We start from the raw sequence: 22054 nt of genomic DNA, 5'->3' as shown, positions 1-22054 counted from the left end.
CCCTTTATCACCCTACAGTGAAGCCCACCCAAGTGATGTCCTTCCTGTATGCACACAAAGCTTATAATCGGCTTTCCTTGCTTCGCTCTTAAATATGAGCAGATTGCCAAGAACAACCAAATACATAAGAAAGTCTCTAATATGAAAGGGTAAGACTGAAGCACACAAATGGGAACTAAGAGGATACCTAGATAATGATGAGAGCAAGAGAACAGTAGAATAAAAAGGTAAAGATATGAATCTGACTATTTATAGGAGAGAAAATAAATGATAAATATAACAGAATTTCAAAACATTTGTAACACCTGAATAACAGAAGTCCCAGAAAGATAGAACAGAGAAAAGAAGGAAATTATCAAAGAAATAGTACAAGTAGGGCTTCCCTGGTGGCACAGTGGTTGAGAGTCCACCTGCCGATGCAAGGGACACAGGTTCGTGCCCCGGTCTGGGAAGATCCCACATGCCATGGAGCGGCTGGGCCTGTAAGCCATGGCCGCTGAGCCTGCGCATCCGGAGCCTGTGCTCCGCAACGGGAGAGGCCACAACAGTGAGAGGCCTGCGTACCGCAAAAAAAAAAAAAAAAAAATAGTACAAGCAAATTTTCTCAACTTAAAGGGTAATTATATTTGCAGGTCAAAGGGGCTTAGTGAGTGTCCAGAACAATTAATATTAATAGTCCAACATCACATGACTGTCTTGTGAAGTTTCATAAAAGGACTAGTGAGAGAATCCTCAAAGCTTATTGATACATAAAAAATTCATAAACAAAGAATGGGAAATTAGAATGGTATTGTACTTCATAGCAACACTAGAAGCTGACAGAAAATAGAGCAATGTCTTGGAAAATTTCAGGAATACCTAAAAACAGTTGGTTCAAAAATTTTCAGGGAAAATGACTTTTAATCAAATTCTATACCAATTAATTATCTATGTGGAAAAAGAAGAAATTTTAATATTCAAGTTCTCAAAAATTGTCCATTATTTTCATCAGAAAATTAATGAAAGATGTGCTTTATCAAAATAAGCTAGTAATTCAAGAATGGGAGAAAAATAGATGGAAGAAAATATAGTATTCAGTATAAGAGAAGTTGAAGAGAAGTTCCAGAATGATGGTGAGTCGGAGCCTGGGATGATCAAAAAAAATAAACAGAAACAAAAATTCCAAAGAATTCCTTTTGTAATTTACCAGGCTGAAAGATGATCTAAACCGCTGATGGAAAATGTGGGAATGAAAGTGATAAATTCATAAGGAACTGAGAGGGGTGAGGATTTAAATTACTTACATGTATAACCTTGATAAAAATAAAACAAATTAAACAAAAACTGATAGGAATTTGTGTTTTCTTGCATTAGACTTATCTAGTCTATTATTGGCCTTTACTGTCGAGTGAAAAAATGCCTAACATTTATTTATCTCTCCCTTATCGGCCTTCATATCTTATGATTTGTAGCACTCAATTTGTAACTTAGCCAAATACCCCCTCTGTATTGGTTCTTTTGTATTGCATGTCTTATATCCATAATTACCCTAGATTTTCCACAAGGTAGGAAACATAATATAGTGGACAGAGCAGAGGCTTGGCAGTGAGACATCTGGCATTGAAACCCAGCTCGAATATTAGCCGATTATCTTTAAACCAACTAACTAATTTTGCGACTGTTGGATTCATTTGTCAAGGGTGAATAATAAAGCCGAACTTACAAAGTTATTATTATAGCCTCTGCAACCACTATTTATTAATAATAGGTATTCAGTAAAATAAGTGGGTCCTCTGCCCTCTGACTGACCTCAAAGACAGAGGTCTTATTTTTTCTTTTCTGTTACCTTGGTGTCTTCAACAAGAGTAAGTGAGTAATAGGCAATCCACTGTACTTAAAATATTCCTAACTTACTTTTTATGAGAACAAATACTTCCTTCAAAATAGTCTATTGAGATAATGCTAATTTTCTGCGGAACAAATATGCTTAGAAATATATGCCTAAAGGGAGAAAAGACACTAACTGGCATGAAAGTTAATAAAGGCTCACCTCCATAATTATGATGAAGGTCATCTTAGCAGCAAGGACGTGCCAGTACTGCATATTATGAAAATATTTCTCCTCGTGATCAGGAGGATTTCTGTAATCTCTGTACCTGAAAAAAATGGAAGTAAATGCAAAATATAAGCTATAACTTCAAACAAAGAGACCTAGTATAAATTCATATTATTTCTTGTAAGAGACCCTTTCAGTTGACAACAAAATCAAGTCAAAGGAAAATAATTGCTATTATGAAACATTTATCTTTCCTATACAGATAAAAAGAAGAGCCATATGTTACTTTTGTATAGTATATATGTAGCAAGAGACACAAGTGAAACTGCTCTCCTGTCCTTCAGAGACAAATTTCTCTAGAGAGTTATAGCAAAATTTGCTCTTTGCATTCCATTCCCTCTCTTCCTACTCCTTAACACACTTAGTTCTATCATCACTCCACTGACACCAACTGTCTCCTATCATTAAACTGAAGGAACATTTTCATCCAGATCTTATTTGACCTGTGAAGAACAGAACTTGACATTGTTGACCATTCTTATTTTCTTGAAACTCTATTTTCTCAGCTTATATGACACTGCATTATTTTTGTTTTCCTTATTAGCCTTCTGGGGTTTTCTTGGTGTTCAATTTGTGAGTTCATTTTTTTCTGCAAGTGTCTAGATATTAACGTTCAAAGATTTAGTTCAGGTAGGAAGTGATGACATCAAGAAATCTGACAGTTGCCCATGTTATGATTCCTCTCTATATAAATATAGAATATAACAATGCTTTTGTCTACCTGTGTTGCAACATTTTGCTGGATTTTTTTGTTGTTGTTGTTGGAATCCCAGATGAAGCACTTGGTTAAAGGTTTAAAAGACTTGACGTACCATATATATATATATATATATATATATATATATATATATACACACACATACATACATACACACACATACATAAATAAATATATATAACTTTAAATCCTAGAGTAAAAAGATCCTCACAATACGTGAGACACTGAGTGTGAAAGCAGCAGGTTTACAAATCCAAGTTCACACTCCCTACATGAAGAAACCTTTTAAATGGGATGGCTGGTGAACTAATCATATTATTTCTCTCTTCCTTACTCTGCCTCTTTTTGAGGACACATAGTTAAATTCAAGTAGGTTAAATGCACGTAAAATATGACCATGCTGTATGATTATAGATATTGCAACTTGGGACCAAGGAGGTATTTGTTGAAGAAAATTTTTCCAATAAACTTAGAAAATAAGAAACAATTCAAAATTGACATTATCTTTACCCATAATATTGTCTTACTTTTGGGCATTCTACTTTTTCAAATCAGAACCATACAATGTGTGAATTCTAGAATTCATGCACTTTATCCAGGATTTTTACTGCCCCAAGTAAAATTTTTTTTGTAAGACATGAAGGAAATGGAGAACTTAAGAAATACATTTAAAAAACAAAATGAAAACAAGAGAAAACCTGCAAGTGGTGAAGTCTCGTTTTTCCGAAGGCACAGTGTGGTTTGGAAAATCAGCTATCAGGAATATTGACAGGCTGTTATTGACATACCCTTTCATAGGCTGAATGGCATTTTTTGAGTAGGCATAGTAGTAAACTAAACGGGGGATCATGTCCGATGTAAATGCAACAATAAAAGCCTAAAGGACAAAACAAGAGGGAGATCGTGAGCTAACAATGCAGTTTTACAAATGTTTGATTTGTATATCTTTCAGTTCCATATGCCTTATGGATACAAAATGATTAGAATGTTATTATTAATCAAATTAATATATGAGTCTTTGACCTAGAACATAAAATAGCTCATTTACAGTGTATAATCAGTATTCCAAGATTTCATAGCTAGAAAGTGCTACATTGAAAATTTAACCTAAATGTATCTGTCCCCGAAAACACCATGCCTGTGTCTATCTCCTTCCATCATGGCTTGCTATTTCTTACATTTCTTAACCAAATTTACTGGCCTGGACATGTGTGTATGTGTGTGTGTGTGTGTGTGTGTGTGTGTGTGTGTGTGTGTGTGTGTGTAGGGAATGGAGAATGAAGAAATAGAAGACCATACTGGTAAATTTCCCACAGTTCAGTGCAATTAATTTCAGTATTTGATGCCACAGGAATGGTATTTTCCCATCCTTTCCTAAGCTCTGGAATACTATAAATGTCATGTTTCCTTTAGGTAAGATAAGTCAATTTAAAACCATTTGGCCCTGCCATCTACATTTTTAGTGGTAGATTTTTAAAATCTTTTAATATTGCTTCTATAGTTACTGGTCCATTTCATGTTTTATTATCACTTACTGAATATATTTTGGCAGTTTTATTTCTAAAAAAGTGACAATTTCAAATAGATTTAAAAATTATTAGAATAAATGTATACATAACATTCTTATAATTTTCTCACTTGTACCCTGTAATTCTTTTTTTGTTTGAGATCTTCAGTTTTGTTTATCTTTTCAATGAACCAACTCGACTTATTTAGCAATTATATTGCTTTTTGTTTGTTTTCTAATTTATTTCTGTTTATATCTTCATTAATTCTTTCTTACTACTTTCTATTGATTAGTTTTACATTTTTTCTTAGTTTCATAAGTTACATGTTCAGCTCATGGTTTCCTTCTTCTTTTTCAATAATAAAAGCATTTATTGGTATATAGTTTTTATAAATATGGTTCTGGCTGATTCCTAAAATCAGCTAGGAAAATTTTGATAGGCTTTCGTTTTAATTAAGCTTTCCTTATAACTTCAATTTTATTTCATCTTTGTACAATAAGCTTCCTTGGAAGCATGAACGTTAAGTGGTTTAATTTTCTTTTTTGGCTATCTTATTATCAACTTCATTTTTTATACCATTATTGTAGATGATATTCATTGTAAAATTTCTGCTTTTGGGAATTCAGTTTTGTTATCATTTTTAATAAGTGCTCCATAAAAATGACAGGTAAATGTTGTATATTCTGTTTGTAGTATACAATTTTATGTATAATCAAGCTTTAATTGTATTATTAAATCCTTTATATCATTACTTATTTTCTGTCTACTTTGTCACATGCTATGAAAATATATCATGGTATTTTAATAAGCATGTTTTTACAATCTTCCTTGTATATCTAAGAGTTTGCATGTCATAGAGTTGCCTATGTTGTTTAGCACATAAAAGTTTAGGGATGTTTTACCTTTATGGACCATGATGAAATCAATGTAAATAAAGATTGAGTTAAACATCTTTCCCATCTCCCCATCCTCAAGAAAAGAAAAAAAGTACAGTTATTCCACTGAAATAGGTCTACTTACATTAGTTGCAACAGAAAGGACAGCCATTCCATAAAGAATGTCTTGCCAAACACCTATGCTATGAGCCTTAGCAGCTACAGGTCTCCTGTACTGAGTAGTAAGCTTCCAGGCATCCACTCGAATCTCTATTATATTATTCAAGAGAGCAAGAAGAGGAGCCAAAGGAAAAGAGGCCACAAATAATGTAACAAATCCAAACTGGATAACTGCAGGGATAAAAGAAAAATTCACAAACTCATTATTGTGGAGGGGAAAACGGGGAACACTCTGCCTAACTCCTGCTACTTCCCTCATTTTGGAGGGATCTACATCAGCAAAACACTCCAGGTCTCTTTCCAGCTGTCCACATCCTCTTCCCTATAGGAAGCACAGTGACTTATTTGTTGAGCTGGTCATGCACAGCTCAGCTCCATCCCTGCTGTTTCTTTTGAGACCTGCTTGTCTGAAGAAAGCATTTATTCTTGTTAGATAAGATATTGCTATTATTCATAAAACACAGTCTTTTATTATGGTCTATGTTTAGGTCTATGCTACCCCAGCATTTACATGGGTATTGGCACATCAGTGGGGTAATCAAGTTTTCTATTTTGCTAATCTATGTATTTTTTAAGATCAGGGATAATGATCGACTCATTTGTATGTTTGGGGTATATAAAAACACTCAACTATAAGCCTTATGAACGAATGCATTATTTAAGATTTGAAGATGTTAACAGAGGAAAAGGTAGAACAAACAAGATATCTGACAACAAATCAGGAAATGAATCATATAAAGCATCAGAAATATATGTGGGCAAAGGAAATATACATATCCTGGAATGAGGTATTTGTTAAGGTCCTGATCCTCTGTACTAACTTGACATCTTTCTAAATAAGTTTTACTCTCTTTCCTCATTGAGGCTTAACACCTGTGTAAGCTGGCTTCTCTCTCCACTTTTCTTCTTTTGTTTCCATCAGTGCTTGGGGTGAAAGAATCCATGCAGCTGGCAAACTGGGCTTCCCACATGAGTGAAGAAAAAATAAGAAGAGATACAAAAAATGGCTTTCCATTGAAGGAAAAAAGAAGAAAAGAATCTTCCACTAGTCCTCTGTTTTTAGTTAGATCTTGAGTGTTTCTGGATTTCAGCTCTTCTCATAAGATTTCTCATTAGAATCAGTCTTGTCATCTACTAAAACAAGGGAACAAACTGCCTCCTTCCTGACTTCTCTACTGAACCAAGAGATAGAAAGTTAAGACAAAGCATTATGTAGAAACAGCTTGAATTTCTAGGTTCAAATCCCAGATCTTTACCTATAATCTCTGTGGCCCATGGCAAATTACTTAATCTATCCAAGTTTCAGTACCCTCTAAGATAAAATGACTATTTCCGTAGAATGTTTCAAGATTAGAGATAATGTATGTAAAATATCCAGAATAAACTAATTCTTAGTGGTGTCTCAATAAATGGTAGTTAATCTTGTCATGAAACCCTGATTTCATCTTTTAATTTTAGTTATAATCTCTGATACATTTATGTACAAATTCACTTGAAACATAAGCAATTAATTAAAAATTACAGCCTTATCACTCCATAAAGCAAGGACTACCTAATTTTATAACTGGAGACTTCTTCCTATTTGTCCTGATGTACCTATTTTAATCCAGGTATCATATGTATGTGTTACAGTGGAGAATCGGTAACAAATTCAGGTCATCTCCATTATTCTACCATGACTTTTATGGGCCATGAGAATAAGTTGGGAAAACGGTCCTCTTTAATTCCACCAAAGAAGCAGAGAAGGACATCTGAGAGGAAACACCCTGGATAAACTCCACAAGCAGTCCCCATTATTATTTCTCCTAAAATTTCATCTCAAGGTCTCTTCTCTTTTCAATCCTTAGAGTATTTTATGCATTTCTTGCGTTCAATTTGGGTTTCCCTTGCATAACTGCTTTTTGCCTTCTTTTCAGCTTGAAACAAGGGACATACACTAAATGTATGTCAGGCTCTGTAAATGTTTTTCAACATATTCTTTCTATGAGCAGTCACTGAGACAAATGAAAGGAGAAAGCTACTTAAACTAATTTGAGACAGGTATTAAAAACTGATCCTTACTTATAACAGAATTCCAGAGATTAGCCTTACAAAATGCAAGTCTTCATAGTTAACAAAAAGAGACTCAGAAAAGATATGGCAACATTCCCTTTCTCCTGTGGACATGGAGGGAGAGACAGTGTTCTGCCTTACAAAACGAAGCCAAGGGGAATTCCCTGGTGGTCCAGTGGTTAGGACTCTGCCACAAAACAAAACAAAACAAAACAAAAACCTAAGCCAAATAATCTAGTTGGACAAGGTATTAAATTAAGATCTTTATCAAGAATTGATATTGGAGATTTGTATGAATGTTTGTAACTGGCACTCATTTCTTCTGTTTTAGGTTAAAACAAAGCTGCCCTTGTTAAGTGTTATTTGAAGCGGGGGGAGGGTTTCCATTTCCTCCTCCCCCCCCCCCCCACCCCGGCAACCTCCATTCTATCTCTGCTTCTATGTGTTTGGCTATTTTAAGTACTTCATGTGAGTAGGAGTGGAATCACACAGTTGACTGGCTTATTTGATTTAGCATAATGTCCTCAAGGTTCATCCATGTTGTCACGTAGAGCAGGATTTGGTTTTTTTAAGGCTGAATAAAATAAAAATCCATTATATGTATATTTATACCACATTTTTTATCCATTCATCTGTCAATAAATATTTTGATTATTTCCACAAAAAAAAGTGATCCTTACTTTATTTGGTTCAACAGTATTAACATTAAATTGATAGGAAAAATATCTCTGAGATTGGTGTTTTGAAATTAATTTCATTCTGCATTCTATTTGGTGTGAAATAGAAATACTGAACCAATCTTTTCCATACCCACCCATCTATCTTTTCATCCACTAGCCAATGATTTACTGAACACCTACTATGTGCAAGGTAGGAAGAAATATTAAGAGCTGAAAAATACTTATTTTACTCAGCCTATTCCATGTTTCAAGGCAGTGGTTGAAAATTACCTGTTTCCAAGTACTCATAGAATAGCCCGAGAGAACCAAAAGTTTCAAGGTCATGGTCCTGCTCCCATCGACTGTATAGCTTTTCAGAGTTGGTTCGAGCTTTTCGGCGTCTCCACCAATTCAGAACCAAGCTGTTGGAAGTGATAAAAGTAAATACATGAAATAGGGTTTAAAAGAAAGGGGTCAGAGAATCAGTCTTAGATCTAAAAAATGGCGGTAAGGGAGGGTAAGTAAGTTTAGATCACAGAACATGTAGAGGTAAGACTACAGCTAAAGTCCAAGTCAGAACCTTGTGTTCTGTTCACAGTACTTGATGAGGCAAAAGATCTTTACTTGGGTGATTGAGAAAGTAAGACAACCCTGACTCTCTGCAGGGAAGTGTATTTACTCAGAGACAGTTCTGTTAAAGAGCATGTGGAGGAGAGGATCACTACAGGATGGTTTTTATCTATTTAATTCACTATCCTTTATGTTGCCATGATACTCAGAAGGCCACTTGGGGAAATGAGAAGTGGGTTACAATAGAAAATGTATGACTAGGGAACGAAGAGGTTATCTAACACATGAAAATAAATGCAATAATCCTAAATAAAATATTACCTAACTAAATTCTATATACTATATAAAATATATCATGATAATATTGGATTACTTAAGGAACAAAAAGATTATTTTTATCAGAAACACAATCAATGTAAGAGACCATATTAACAAATTTAAGGAGAAAAATATAAAATCATGTTGATTGATGAAGAAAAATGTATTTGATGTATTTCAATCACCTACTAAAACCTATTTATGACTGAAAAGTAGGAAAAGAAGATAATTACCTCAATCTGACCAAAAGCATCTACCAAAATCCTGGGGTTAACATCACTCTTAATAGGGAAAAGTGAGAAGCATTCCCTTTACAATCAAGAACAAAATAAGGGTGTGTATGATCACATTCAAGACTTTATTGGAGATCTTAGCCAGAACAATAAAATGAAAAAGAAAAAGGCAAAAGAATTGGAAATAGAAGAGACATCTATAATTACTAACAGTAATGTGAATGGATTATCTGCATAGAAAACCCCAATGAAGTTAGATAAAAATTATTAGAAATAATAATAGATTTATCAATATATTGCATTCCTATATACCCACAAAACACAGGTAGAAAATATAATTTTTAGAAAGATACCATTTACAATAGCAATTAAAATGAAAAGTACCTAGAAATGGATTTGACCAAAGATTTATAAGACCTGTATGCTGAAGTTTAAATATTTATTTGAAGTCATTAAAGTCCAAACTAAATGTTCATGAATAAAAAGACCTGGCATAATAAAATGTCAGTTGTCTTATTGAAACAACTGGAATGTAATTTCAATCAAAAAAACCAAAATACTTTCCCAAGTGAAATCTGACAAGATGTTTCTAAAATTTACACAGAAAGACAAAAGACAAAGGATAGCCAAGATATTCTATAGATGAGGAATAAGTTGGTAAAACCTGTCCCAGAAAATATGAAGAGTTATAAAGCTGTATTAAGAGAGTGTAGTATTGGTGTAGGGATAGACAAATCCTGGAACAGAATGGAGGCCTAGTAATAGCCTTGTACTTGCTATTTGGCATACATGGTATTGCAGATCATGGAGAGTGGGGAAGAGGGACTTCTCAACAAATGGTAACATGATATATATTATATATATGTAATATATATGTATATATGTATATATGTGTGTGTGTGTGTAAGAAATTAAATTTGACCTTCATATCAAACACAAAAAGCTTTTCCATGTATATTAAGAATTTAAAAGAGAAAGGCAACAATAATGTTAAAATGCTAAAAATATTTAGATGTAATTATATGAGAATAGGTTTTTGATTTTAAGGTAGGAAAGGGTGTATTAAACGAGACTTTAAAAATACTAAACCATAAAAGAAAAGATTGATAAAAATTTTGCTATATTAAAAGTATCTACTTTTGTCCATCTACAGCAGTGGTTCCCAAATGGAAGTGATTTAGCCCACAAGGGGACTTTTGCAGTAACTGGAGGCATTTTTGGCTGTCACAACTGGGGAGAAGGTGGGCTACTGGCATATAGCAGGTAGAGTTCAAGGATGCTGCAAAACACCTTACAACGCAAAGGACAGCACCTCACACCAAACAATTATCTGGTCCAAAAAGATACTAGTAATGGGCTTCCCTGGTGGCACAGTGGTTGAGAGTCTGCCTGCCGATGCAGGGGACACGGGTTTGTGCCCCGGTCTGGGAGGATCCCACATGCTGCGGAGCAGCTAGGCCTGTAGGCCATGGCCGATAAGCCTGCACGTCTGGAGCCTGTGCTCCGCAATGGGAGAGGCCACAGCAGTGAGAGGCCCGCGTACCGCAAGAAAAAAAAAAAAAAAAAAAAAAGATACTATTAAGAAATAAAAAAACAAAAATTGTGCTGGGATAAAATATTTGCAACACATATAACCAAAAAACAAACAAACAAAAACACAGTAACCAGAGTTATACAGTATTTCTACAAATCAGTTAGAAAAAGATAAACATACAAGTAGAAGGATGATTAAACAACACAAATAAGCACTTCATTGAAGAGAAAACACATATGGTCAAAAGAGACTCATTCATTGTTCTTAATCAGGGAAATGAAAAATAAGACCAAAATGAGATATCATTTACACTCTCCAAATTGGCAAAAATTAACAAATAAGACAATATGAAATACTGTAGCAAATGTGTGAATTAAAAGGAAAACATATTCTGCTTATATCGAAACCAAAATACAAAGAAAAAAGGAATGCTAAAAAGGGAAAAGAACACCTGAGATTTTTGAGACAATATCAGAAAGATGGGCATGCATGTAACTGGAATCACAAAGGAAAAGAGACCACCCAGTTCAAGAAGGAGAACTTTGCTAGGAATCACAGAAGCACTTCTATGTGTTCCATTCCAATTACAAACCCCTTGATCCCCACATAGTAACCCTCATGTTGAATTTTGTAATCACTTCCTTGCTTTCTCAAAAAAAAAATGGTTTTATCATCTATGCTCCATTTTGAATTAACTTTTGAACTAACTCATGGAGTTTTGTTATTTTGCATATGGATGTCCAGTTGTTCCAGCACCAGCTATTGAAAAGACTGTTGTTTCTTCAATGAATTATTTCTGCACCTCTGTCAAAAATAAAATGGCCATATTTGTGTGGATTTATTTCTTCAGTCTCTGTTCCACTTGACCTACATGTCTATCCCTTCAACAATCCCATGTTGATTTAAATGGTTTTATAGTAAGTCATAAAATTGAATAGTGTAATTCCTCCAAATTTATTCTTCTTTATCAAATTTGTTTTGACTATTCTAGTTCATTTGCCTTCAATATAAATTTTAGCATCTACTTATCTATATCTACTAAAATCCTACTGATATTTTGATTGGAATAACAAATCTGTTTATCAATTTGGGGGATAATTGGCATCTTTATTAAGTTGAGTCTACCAATCCATCAACACGTTTCTCTCCACTCACATAGATGTAATTTTTCTTTCAACAGGACTTGTAGTTTTCAGCATACAAATCTCATATATTTTAAAGATTTATACCAAAGTACTACATTTTTCTTTGAGCTACCAATTGCTGTACTAACCAATGTTTCTTGCATTACACACTTTCATTTCTTTTTTCAGTAGTTCTTCCAATGAGGGTCTATGAATGTAAACTCTTAGTTTTTTCATGTCTAAAAATGCCTTTATTTCACCTGTACTTTATATAATAGTTAAAATGCTTCTAGAAATCTAAGGTGAACATTTTATTTCACTAAGAATCTTGAAAATACTTTCGCATCTCATGTTATTAGTGAGAAATCTATTGAATGTAGATGGCATTCCTTTTTCTTCTGAAAGATTTTAAGATTATTTATCTCTGATGTTCTATAGATTGACCATAACATATCTGGGTGTGAATTTAATTTTATTTATTTTGCTTCATACTCAGGATCCATTTTCATCTCTGGAACTCATGTTTTTCTTCATTTCTAGAAATTTTTCAGCAATTACCTATTCAAAGGATTTTTTCCACTGTTTACTCAATTTTCTTTTTCTGAAACTACTAGCAGATTAATGTAGAAGCCACTATATAGCCTCCTGTCACTTTAATATTTTTAACCTCATTGTCTCTCTGTTGCACTGTACAATGTGGGAATTTCTCAGTACTATTTTCCAATTAACTAATTCATTTTTCAATTGTGTCTGATCTGTAATTGATACCATCTATTGTTCTGTTTATTTAAAGTATGATTTTACATTTAATAATTCTTTTTCAAATTCATTTGTTCTCTTTTTAAAATTTATTTATTATTTTATTCTATTTATTTTTTTTGGCCATGTTGGGTCTTCGTTGCTGCACGTGGGCTTTTTCTCTGGTTGCGGTGAGCAGGGGTTACTCTTCATTGTGGTGCGCAGGCTTCCCATTGCGGTGGCTTCTCTTGTTGCGGAGCATGGGCTCTAGGCACGCTGACTTCAGTAGTTGTGGCACATGGGCTCAGTAGTCGTGGCTCATGGGCTCTAGAGCGCAGGCTCAGTAGTTGTGGTGCATGGGCTAAGTTGCTTCGCAGCATGTGGGATCTTCCTGGACCAGGGTTCGAACCTGCGTCCCCTGCATTGGCAGGTGGATTCTTAACAACTGCACCACCAGGGAAACCCATATTCATTTGTTCCTGTTTCATTTATATGTTTTAATTTAAATTATTTCCTTATCCTTTTTATTGACAGTATCACCTCCTTTTATGTTTTTAGGCTTTGCCAGAATCTCCTACCTAGAGTAAGTTCACTTTCTAAGAATTGATTTTGTTAGTGGCCTTTGTAGCATTAAATCTTGTAAGATTTTGAATCTTGGTCTGTAGTCTTAAATTTACTTGTTTCTTTTTTCTTTTACTGTCCTGTCTCTTTTCCTCTCTGTGCATATTTATTTATTTTCCCTCTTGTGTTTGGTTTAGGGGTTACCTCCATTCTGCCTCCAGGTTCTCAATCTAGAGCTAGGATTTAAAATAACAGTTTGGTATTATTTCTCTGTGGCAATATTAGGGATGTGGTGTATCAAATACCATTTGAAAGTATACATCTATGTTCTTCCTTTGTCAGCACATGAAACAGCACCCCAGGAATACTATGAAACTGTGGCAGTGGGTGAGAGAGGGGGAGGGTGTTTTCAACCACCTTTCATGAGTAAGTAAGAATACACCCAGTCCCTGGCTTTAAGTACAGTTAAACTGGCTAGTCCCCTGTCTTAAGTGGTGCACTTTTGGTCCACTTCATCCTATAGGTGTTACACCCTGACACTATAATTTCCTAACTCAGAGCCCCACAAGATTACAGGCTTATAATTCTTCCTCTTTTTTTTTTTTTTCCCGGTACGCGGGCCTCTCACTGTTGTGGCCCCTCCCGTTGAGGAGCACAGGCTCCGGACACGCAGGCTCAGCAGCCATGGCTCACGGGCCCAGCCGCTCCGCGGCATGTGGGATCCTCCTGGGGCACGAACCCGTGTCCCCTGCATCGGCAGGCAGCCTCTCAACCACTGCACCACCCGGGAGGCCCCTAATTCTTCCTCTTTTTATACATGGGAATTTTCACCTTATATTTCAGATCTACTGTCATTTTGGTTTTCTTTTTTTATAATGTATTCATTATTGCTATGCTTTGGGGACAGAGAGTGATTCCTTCACGTGCCAGAATTTCATTCATAAACAGTTTCTGTGCCTAGATGTGTAACTGAGAAGGACCCTATGGGGCCTTCCTGGGACAGACTCCTCCGCATATCTTCTGCTTTAGCTCCTCTAGAAAGTAATAGAGAATAGTATCTGATGCACATTTCCTGAGTTGTTTCACAGATGTGAAAACCCCCACCAAATGGAAGATGTTAACTACTTGATGACCATGAGCACATAGGCCCCAGACCTACTAGCACCTAATGTTAACCCCTGTGACCCCCGTTACCTCATCATCAACCAATCAGATATTTGTGCATGAGCTGATCACATACCCTGTACCCCCCACTCCCTCACCTGGACTTTGAAAATGCTTTTCTGAAACCCATCAGGCACTAGCTGTCCCAGACTATTTGTATGGTGAGTTACAATAAACACTGCAATTTCCTTCACCATAACCCGGTGTCAGTAGATTGGATTTACTGCAGGCAGGTGAGTGGACCCGAGTTTGGTTCAGTAACAGATGTGTCCATGACACACAGATATTTTTAAAGAATTCAACTTTTAGTAATTTTGAGAAATAAAATGGAACATGTAGAATAACCAATGGAGCATATAACAGATTTCCCAGTGGAAACTTCACAGGAGACAGAGATAACTACCTTTCCCTAAACTTTCTCAAGCAACAGATGTATATTTAAAAGTCTGTATTACCTTAATATATTCTTTTTAAATTAACTAATTAATTTATTTTTATTTTTTAGCTGCATTGGGTCTTCGTTGCTGAATGCGGGCTTTCTCTAGTTGTGGCAAGTGGGAACTACTCTTTGTTGCGGTGCGCGGGCTTCTCATTGCGGTGACTTCTCATTGCGGTGACTTCTCGTTGCGGAGCACGGGCTTCTAGGCACACAGGCTTCAGTAGTTGCAGCACATGGGCTCAGTAGTTGTGGCTCGTGGGCTCTAGAGCACAAGCTCAGTAGTTTTGGTGCATGGGCTTAGTTGCTCCATGGCATGTGGGATCTTCCCGGACCAGGGATCGAAACTGTATCCCCTGCATTGGCAAGCAGATTCTTAACCACTGTGCCACCAGGGAAGTCCCAATATATTCTTGACTGCTGATTAAAAGTGAAGTTTTTTTGTTGCTGTTGACTTAAACATTAGCTAATAAAGGCACAATGATAATCAAAGAATTCCATTTTTTCCAGAGGAAATCTCTCATGCTTACTTAAAAAAAAGCAAAAACTTGTAAGTCATACATACGGATAAATGGCTTCTTTAATGTTTCCAAAGACCTGTTTCCCAGTCATTATGATGGTCAACTGGGTTGTCAATTCTACTAGACAGCCTCCAGGATCACACTAGTAAGAAGAAAAAGGAGAAAAATAAAGTAAAGGATGAAAGATGGACTTCTGCAACAAAAGAAATCCCAAACCAGAGGGTGAGAATCTGAAGATTTGCATTGGAACAGATATTAAAGAAATATAAATGGATATTTAGTTCCAAGTTCCAAGCTTGATCACCAGTCTAGCTACATTAGATTCAGCTGTGAAATATGTTAAAAACAGATTTCTGGGCCTTAGAAAATTCTGAATCTTTATATCTGGATTAGGGCTGGAAGTTGTTATTTTCTCCATGTGATCTGGATGCACAGCCAGCTTTGGAAAGCACTGAACTGTTCTAACTCTGTACCCGTGGTAGAGCCCTTTTTGCTGTACCTCTAGAAAGTTATTCATCCTTTGATGGAAGTCTTCAGAATACAGAACTTACTTATTCCAGTTCATAGTTCATATTTTATACCAAACAATAGGTACAATATAACTTCTTGCCCAGAACGAACTGGAAAGTCTATCAGACAGCAGGATTCTAAGACCAATATGCTCTGTGGACAGTCAGTGTCTTTGACTTTTCCTGCAGCTTGATAAAATCTGAGTTAGTGCTGGGCACACCTAAAGGTATTTAGTTAACACTGAGTTACTGAAGCCACAAACCTCACCTCTCTAGAGAATTCTTACCTCTTCACTTCTCCACACATTAAACAAATATGTGTATTTTCCAGGATAGCCCACGAACTTCCCTTTAAAGAAAGCTACATAGAAGCAGGACGAGTAAAAATTTACAAACTGAAACAGGAACATTTTCAAGGTAAGACTGCTCTCATACTCCTGGTGAGTCCGAGGAATTTCTGGTAAATAAAAAACACCAAGGTTTAATAATGCACCTTCCTGCTTCTCCTTATTTTTTTTTTACTCCCTGGGATAAGTGGATATCTAGTCATATTATTCTGAGAGTCTGTTGAAATCTTCCCCACTCTGGTCATAACTGACCAATATTAAGTAGCTATGGATGTGCACCAGGCTTTCAATTAGCGACTGTGTATTAATCTAATCAACAGAGAAGGCTGAGAAGCCGTCATTAGTACATTTAGAGGGATGAAGTACTTGCCTGGGGTCACACAGTCACAATATGGAATTCAGGCGCCTATTAGACTGAAGAAGAGCCTCATGCTCATCCCCGTAACACTATATGATGCCCTGTAAACACATCAGATCTCGCGCCTCTGTTTCTAATCAGGTGTAAACAAAGTGAATCTCATGAAGGGCAGAGGATGATTTCAAACTGAATTGTGCTTTCCTCTCATGAATTAACCGGCTTTATCAGTTTTGAAAACAACGTCATGCAAACGGTGGCAGTAATAGTACGTATTTTCCCTCTCCTTTACTTAAAATGCATGATCATGATCTATCATTTTATGAATTCCAAAGATAAGAAAATGTTAGAGCCTCTTCACACCACAGTAAAAAAACGTGAGGCATGAAAGAGTAAGGGGCCATGCTTTTCTGAACTGATGATCTCCCAAGAGCACAAGCTGATCCAGCCAAATCCATGACATTTTCAGCAACACTGAAATAGTGGCACATATTCTAAAGACACAGATAACGCTTCCATTTTACTGAAATTTAGCTGCATTCCTACAAAATCTCTAATGTGAATACAAGAGATTTTTCTCATTGACGAAAGCTGAGATATTTTTTAGGTGCTTTGTTTGTAGGTGCTACTTGCTGTAATTGTTTAGTTTTTGGCTGTTGCTAGCAGAAAAAATAAGTAAAACTGAGAGAGAAGAACTCCAAATTTGAAAATAGATTTAATGACAGCTGCTTGCCAGTGCTTACTCTAGTGCTGAGTAAATACCATGCTGCCTTTTTGGTTACCACTGGGCACACTGTCAGTGTACAGATTTAGGGGAGGGGGGCATGAGCTCCTGTAGAGAGCAGTCCCAGAAGAAGCTGAGGCCTGGAGTTGAGTCTCTGATCTCATCTCCAAATTGCTGGGGGCAAGGCCAGGAGCAACTGTGCTCTGTGCTAGTCTTCCTGACTGAACCTACCACTCCACCTGTGACCCCTTCACCTTCCCTCATGGCTTTAGGAGAAATTTTTAAAAGAACATAATCCAGGTTCTAACACATGACAACTGAAAAGAGAAGCACTAACTTTTAGATTTATTCAGGAGGACCTGATTGTTCTGTTTTCCTCACAATGGTTTTCAAAATCCAATACCTTCTAAATACCATACACATAAAATAAAAATTATCTGTGTCTTCAGAAACGTGTGAGGATTTTATTTAGGCTTCAACTAACCCCATCAAGGAAGGATTAAGGTAAGAATACTCAGAAAGATCTACAGAGTCCTAATTCTTTTTAGTTATTTTTCCTGCTTCCACTATAATAGGCCTGAATGTAGCTGTTAGGGGATTCTGAAGTACCAGGCTATGGGTCTACCTGTAGAGCAAACTGCCTTAAAATGTGCCTTTAAAAAATGAACTCCCAGCGCGCGGAGACCCTCTGCACCCCTGCGAACATGGCGCTGCGAGTGGCGCAGAGCGTGCGGGCCGCGGTCTGCAGCCTGCGTGCCATCTCTGCGCCCAACGCGCCCTGCCCGCTGCAGCCCTGGGGACTGCGGGCGGGCACCGTCCGGGTGCTATCCGGCGCTGCGCACCGGCCCCACTCTGCTGTCAGGTCGTAAATTCACAGACAAACATGAATGGGCAACATCAGAAAATGGTGTTGGAACAGTGGGAATCAGCAATTTTGCACAGGAAGTTTTGGGAGGTGTTGTTTACTGTAGTCTGCCTGAAGTTGGGACAAAATTGAACAAACAAGAGGAATTTGGTGCTTTGGAAAGTGTGAAAGCTGCTAGTGAACTCTATTCTCCTCTATCAGGAGAAGTAACTGAAATTAATGAAGCTCTAACAGAAAATGCAGGACTTGTCAACAAATCTTGTTGTGAAGATGGTTGGCTGATCAAGACGACACTCAGTAACCCTTCAGAACTAGATGAACTAATGAGTGAAGACGCATATGAGAAATACATAAAATCTATTGAGGACTGAAAATGGAACCCCTAAATAAACTAGTTTGAAACAAAAACAAACAAAGAACTCCCTTGGGGATTATCCAGAATGGAGGTATAGCATTGATAGGAACCCTTTTTCAGAGTCATACTAATGATTTGGCCGGCTTACCCATTTTTGTAATCCAGGCAGATATCCTTTCATAAAAGAAATTCAAGATCAAGATGACAATAAAGTTCAAGCACGATCCAGTGAGAGATGTGGTTATCTGGGGAGTGAGGAAACTTCTGACATGCTTTAAGGATGCTTCACTTTCCATGAAGCTAGCAAATGTAGCAAAGACCGATAGGCGGTATACAATCACAGCTACCATACACGCGATGACCAGAGACATCTGGGGAAGGGAAACAAAAACTGGTTACTCTGGTCTCTGAATCCCTGTGATGCATATATATCTGAAACATACTCTTCTCTTCAATTCATATATTAAGTTTAGCTGATCTGACATGGAAAGCAAGCCAAGTCAGTCCCTCTCACCATAGATGGCAGGAAATGAAAACTAGGAACGTAAAAGGGTTAGCAATAAGTGTATGGTAGCAGCTGAGTAAACTGAAAATAGAAAAGTATTCATTGACCATCCTCTAGGTCTATCGTTTAGAATGAGTTGGAAAACTACCAGCAAGCCAGAGTCTGCTTGTGGCCTTACCTGTTCTTGCGTGGCCCTTAAGGTAAGAATATTTTTTGTTTGTTTGTTTGCATTTTTAAAGGTTGTAAAGAAAAATAAAGACAATTATATGTCAGAGACGATTTGTGGCCTACAAAGCCTATAATATATCTTTTACAGCAAATGTTTGGTAACCTCTGCTCTAGGTTGTAGTTAAATGTGTAGTGTGAAGATCACTTACTTTCTGAAGAAAAATACGTTTAAAGATTCGATTTCATTTCCCCTCAGAATACTGCCATTAGTAGTCTGATATGCCTGGTAGTTTAGATATTTGTATAAATTTTATACCTTTACATATTACAAAATCACAAAGATCTTTATATCAATGATTGGAGAATTTTATTGTGAAAGTTGAGGAACTGAATCAAATTGAATGAGTACTAGAAATAAATGACAGTGATCTTTCTGGAACCACACTCTAGAATATTTTTCAAGGAGTGTCCCAAATTGATTATCACCCCCTTTTATTCTATCACCTCTCCTAAAATGATTGTTATATCATCTAGGAAAACACACATTTAAAATAGAAAAGCCAATACCTTTATCAAAAAAGGTTAAAGATAAAATATTATAGGACAATATGGAATGGTGAGGTTAAAATACAGTCTACAACTGCTAATTATTCATACTTCAACAGGCTAACTTCTCAGAGGGTAACCTTGCCTGTTTTCCTAAAACTAAAGGTCAACTGTAAGAGGACATACATTTTGAAAGGGGAGGGCAGGAAATAGATTATGATGATGGAGAAATCTATCGGGTAAAAGGCATGGAAAAAATCTGACTCCCTAACAATGGGATATGCTAATTAAATTCTTCATGTAGAAGATGTAACATTTTCTTCCATTTATCTTGGCAAGAGAACGAACCTTAATGGTATAAAGTTTTTCATTTTGTATAAGTATTTTAAATGGATAAAAGAAGATTAATAATTTTTTTTAAAAAACTAAACAAATAGTCTGTAATCAAATTATTTATTTTACTGTTCTGGTTTCAAGTTATCACCAAATTAACAAAGAGTTGGGGGAGGGAGAGGGACGGGCTTTAAGATAAAGTACCTCTCTCTCCCCCCAACTCTTTATGCAAGGTTTAATCATGGCACATCCATGCAAATTACAGTTTATTCTATATAAGAGCTCCATTCAAGATAAAAAAAATACTGTGGAGTGGGAGGGAAGAGAGGGACTCAAGCCATTGCAGACAAAACTATTGAGGTAATCCCAGTATGATCTTACATCAATAGATGATAATAGTTTTTAAACAATGCTCACCCATAAAGTCACTGTGGCTCCCGATAAAAAGTACCATGGAATACGACTACACAAAGGCAAGTAAGGTTCCACCTCCTGTAATTTTGAAGAAATCACAGCAAAATTCAAAATCTACAAAGTTGGGAATCCAAGCAGTAGTCAAAATCACAAAGGCATGTTAAAGTAGAAACCTCCTCAATGGGTTCACCACAGTTCATGGAATGCTACATTCTAGTAGTGGTTCCTTACGTTTAGGTAGAAACCTTTAGGGCTCCCAGATGAAATATTTTACAAATGATATGAGATATAAAGGATACACATTATTTCCTGAGTGCTGAATTAGAGTTGTATTTAGGGAGAGGGAGACAGGAAAAACAAAGTCAAAACCTGAGGGCTGCTGCTTAAGTGGACATGCCTTAATGATGTTAAAATTTTCTAATTGAGTTAAATTGAATTGAGTTGAATGCACTGCTCTGTAATTGCTCTGTATGATATTAAGTAGGGTGCCTTCTTTATATTTATAGGATTAATTGTCTTCTTCCACACGGTTCAGGGGCCCAGACTTTTCTACAATTATGGTTTTTTAAGTCATTAATGGAAGATATTAATTATACCAGCTGATATTTTTAGCTATATCGAGAGGCAGTTAGATCTTACGGCCAAAATACTGTCATACAGTAAAAAATAGTTGTCAGCAGAAATCTAAATCATGTAATTCTATTTAACATATAAGATTTTACATCTGTACAGTCTCAAGGATTTTTCAGAAAGGACTGAATGCAAACAGAACACAGCAGTCAGGGTAGGCTGCCCAAGAGCTCTATTGAACCCCAGGATGTGTGTGGATACATCTGATTATGTACATGTGTATGCATGTGTGTATCCAATGTGTCAGTGTGTTCGTGTGTGTGTGCATATTTGTGTGTGCACGTGTGTGTCCATTCCTGCATGTATGTGTTCCCAACAGACTCAAATGTAAGAATTCTTGTTGTGCTTAACCACTGAAGAAGCACTGCAATGAAGTAAAAAACAAAACATAACCAAAAAAACCTCTCATTTCCAAAGCCATTAAAGCTAAGTGAAGTAGACGATTCACAGTGAATCAATACATATTGTTTTTCAACTGGTTTCAAATGTAAACATTCAGTACATCTTGCTTTTGGTCAACGGTGTTTGGCAAAGCCAATAGACCTGCTTTTATTTTCTTCTTTATCCCATTAAGTAGGAACAAATACACATCATGTCATTACTATGAAAAAATCTCTTTTAATATATTTTTTATTAATTTCAAATAGCCACCCAAACTGTTAATGTATTTTTCTGAGGTGATTTTTCTCTTCATTCATTTACTGAATATTCTGTAATGTTTCAAGGCAATTTAATAAACGTTTAGTGAATGCCTGTACTAGGAGAAGAATGTTGAGTATTATACGCAAGAACAGTGTCCTGAACAGAGTAGGGAATTCTACTGAAGAGATTTTTAGACACATATTCTATTCTCTCTTTAATAGCATCAGGTAACATGGTGATTATAGATTATGGAAAGGTGGAGACTCTACGAATATGCAGCCAAGAGTCTGCAAAGTATCTTCCGTTTTCAAGTGAAACAAAGATGAGGTACCAAGAAGTCAAATAACTCAGTCAACAACATACAGCCAGTTTGCC

At 36.3% G+C, this 22054-nt stretch overlaps 1 protein-coding gene and 1 pseudogene across 1 annotated transcript in view; one reads left to right on the top strand and one right to left on the bottom strand.

Annotated features, from left to right (window-relative positions):
• ANO5 (anoctamin 5) overlaps nt 1-22054 on the bottom strand; it is a 98839-nt gene that overhangs the window by 4666 nt on the left and 72119 nt on the right. The window contains exons 14-21 of the mRNA XM_032640866.1: nt 20411-20485; nt 18590-18812; nt 16083-16252; nt 15331-15428; nt 8379-8509; nt 5342-5547; nt 3512-3690; nt 2030-2135 (exon numbers count right to left, since the gene is read on the bottom strand). Coding sequence (XP_032496757.1) covers nt 2030-2135; nt 3512-3690; nt 5342-5547; nt 8379-8509; nt 15331-15428; nt 16083-16252; nt 18590-18812; nt 20411-20485 — 1188 coding nt within the window. The remainder of the gene's footprint in view (nt 1-2029; nt 2136-3511; nt 3691-5341; nt 5548-8378; nt 8510-15330; nt 15429-16082; nt 16253-18589; nt 18813-20410; nt 20486-22054) is intronic.
• Nucleotides 17926-18488, top strand: LOC116758148 (annotated as a pseudogene).

This window comes from Phocoena sinus, chromosome 8 (genome assembly GCF_008692025.1).
Source record: "Phocoena sinus isolate mPhoSin1 chromosome 8, mPhoSin1.pri, whole genome shotgun sequence".
Taxonomy (NCBI): Eukaryota; Metazoa; Chordata; class Mammalia; order Artiodactyla; family Phocoenidae; genus Phocoena; species Phocoena sinus.
The sequence above is the reverse complement of the archived record's forward strand: the minus strand, read 5'-3'. Positions and strand labels throughout refer to the sequence as shown.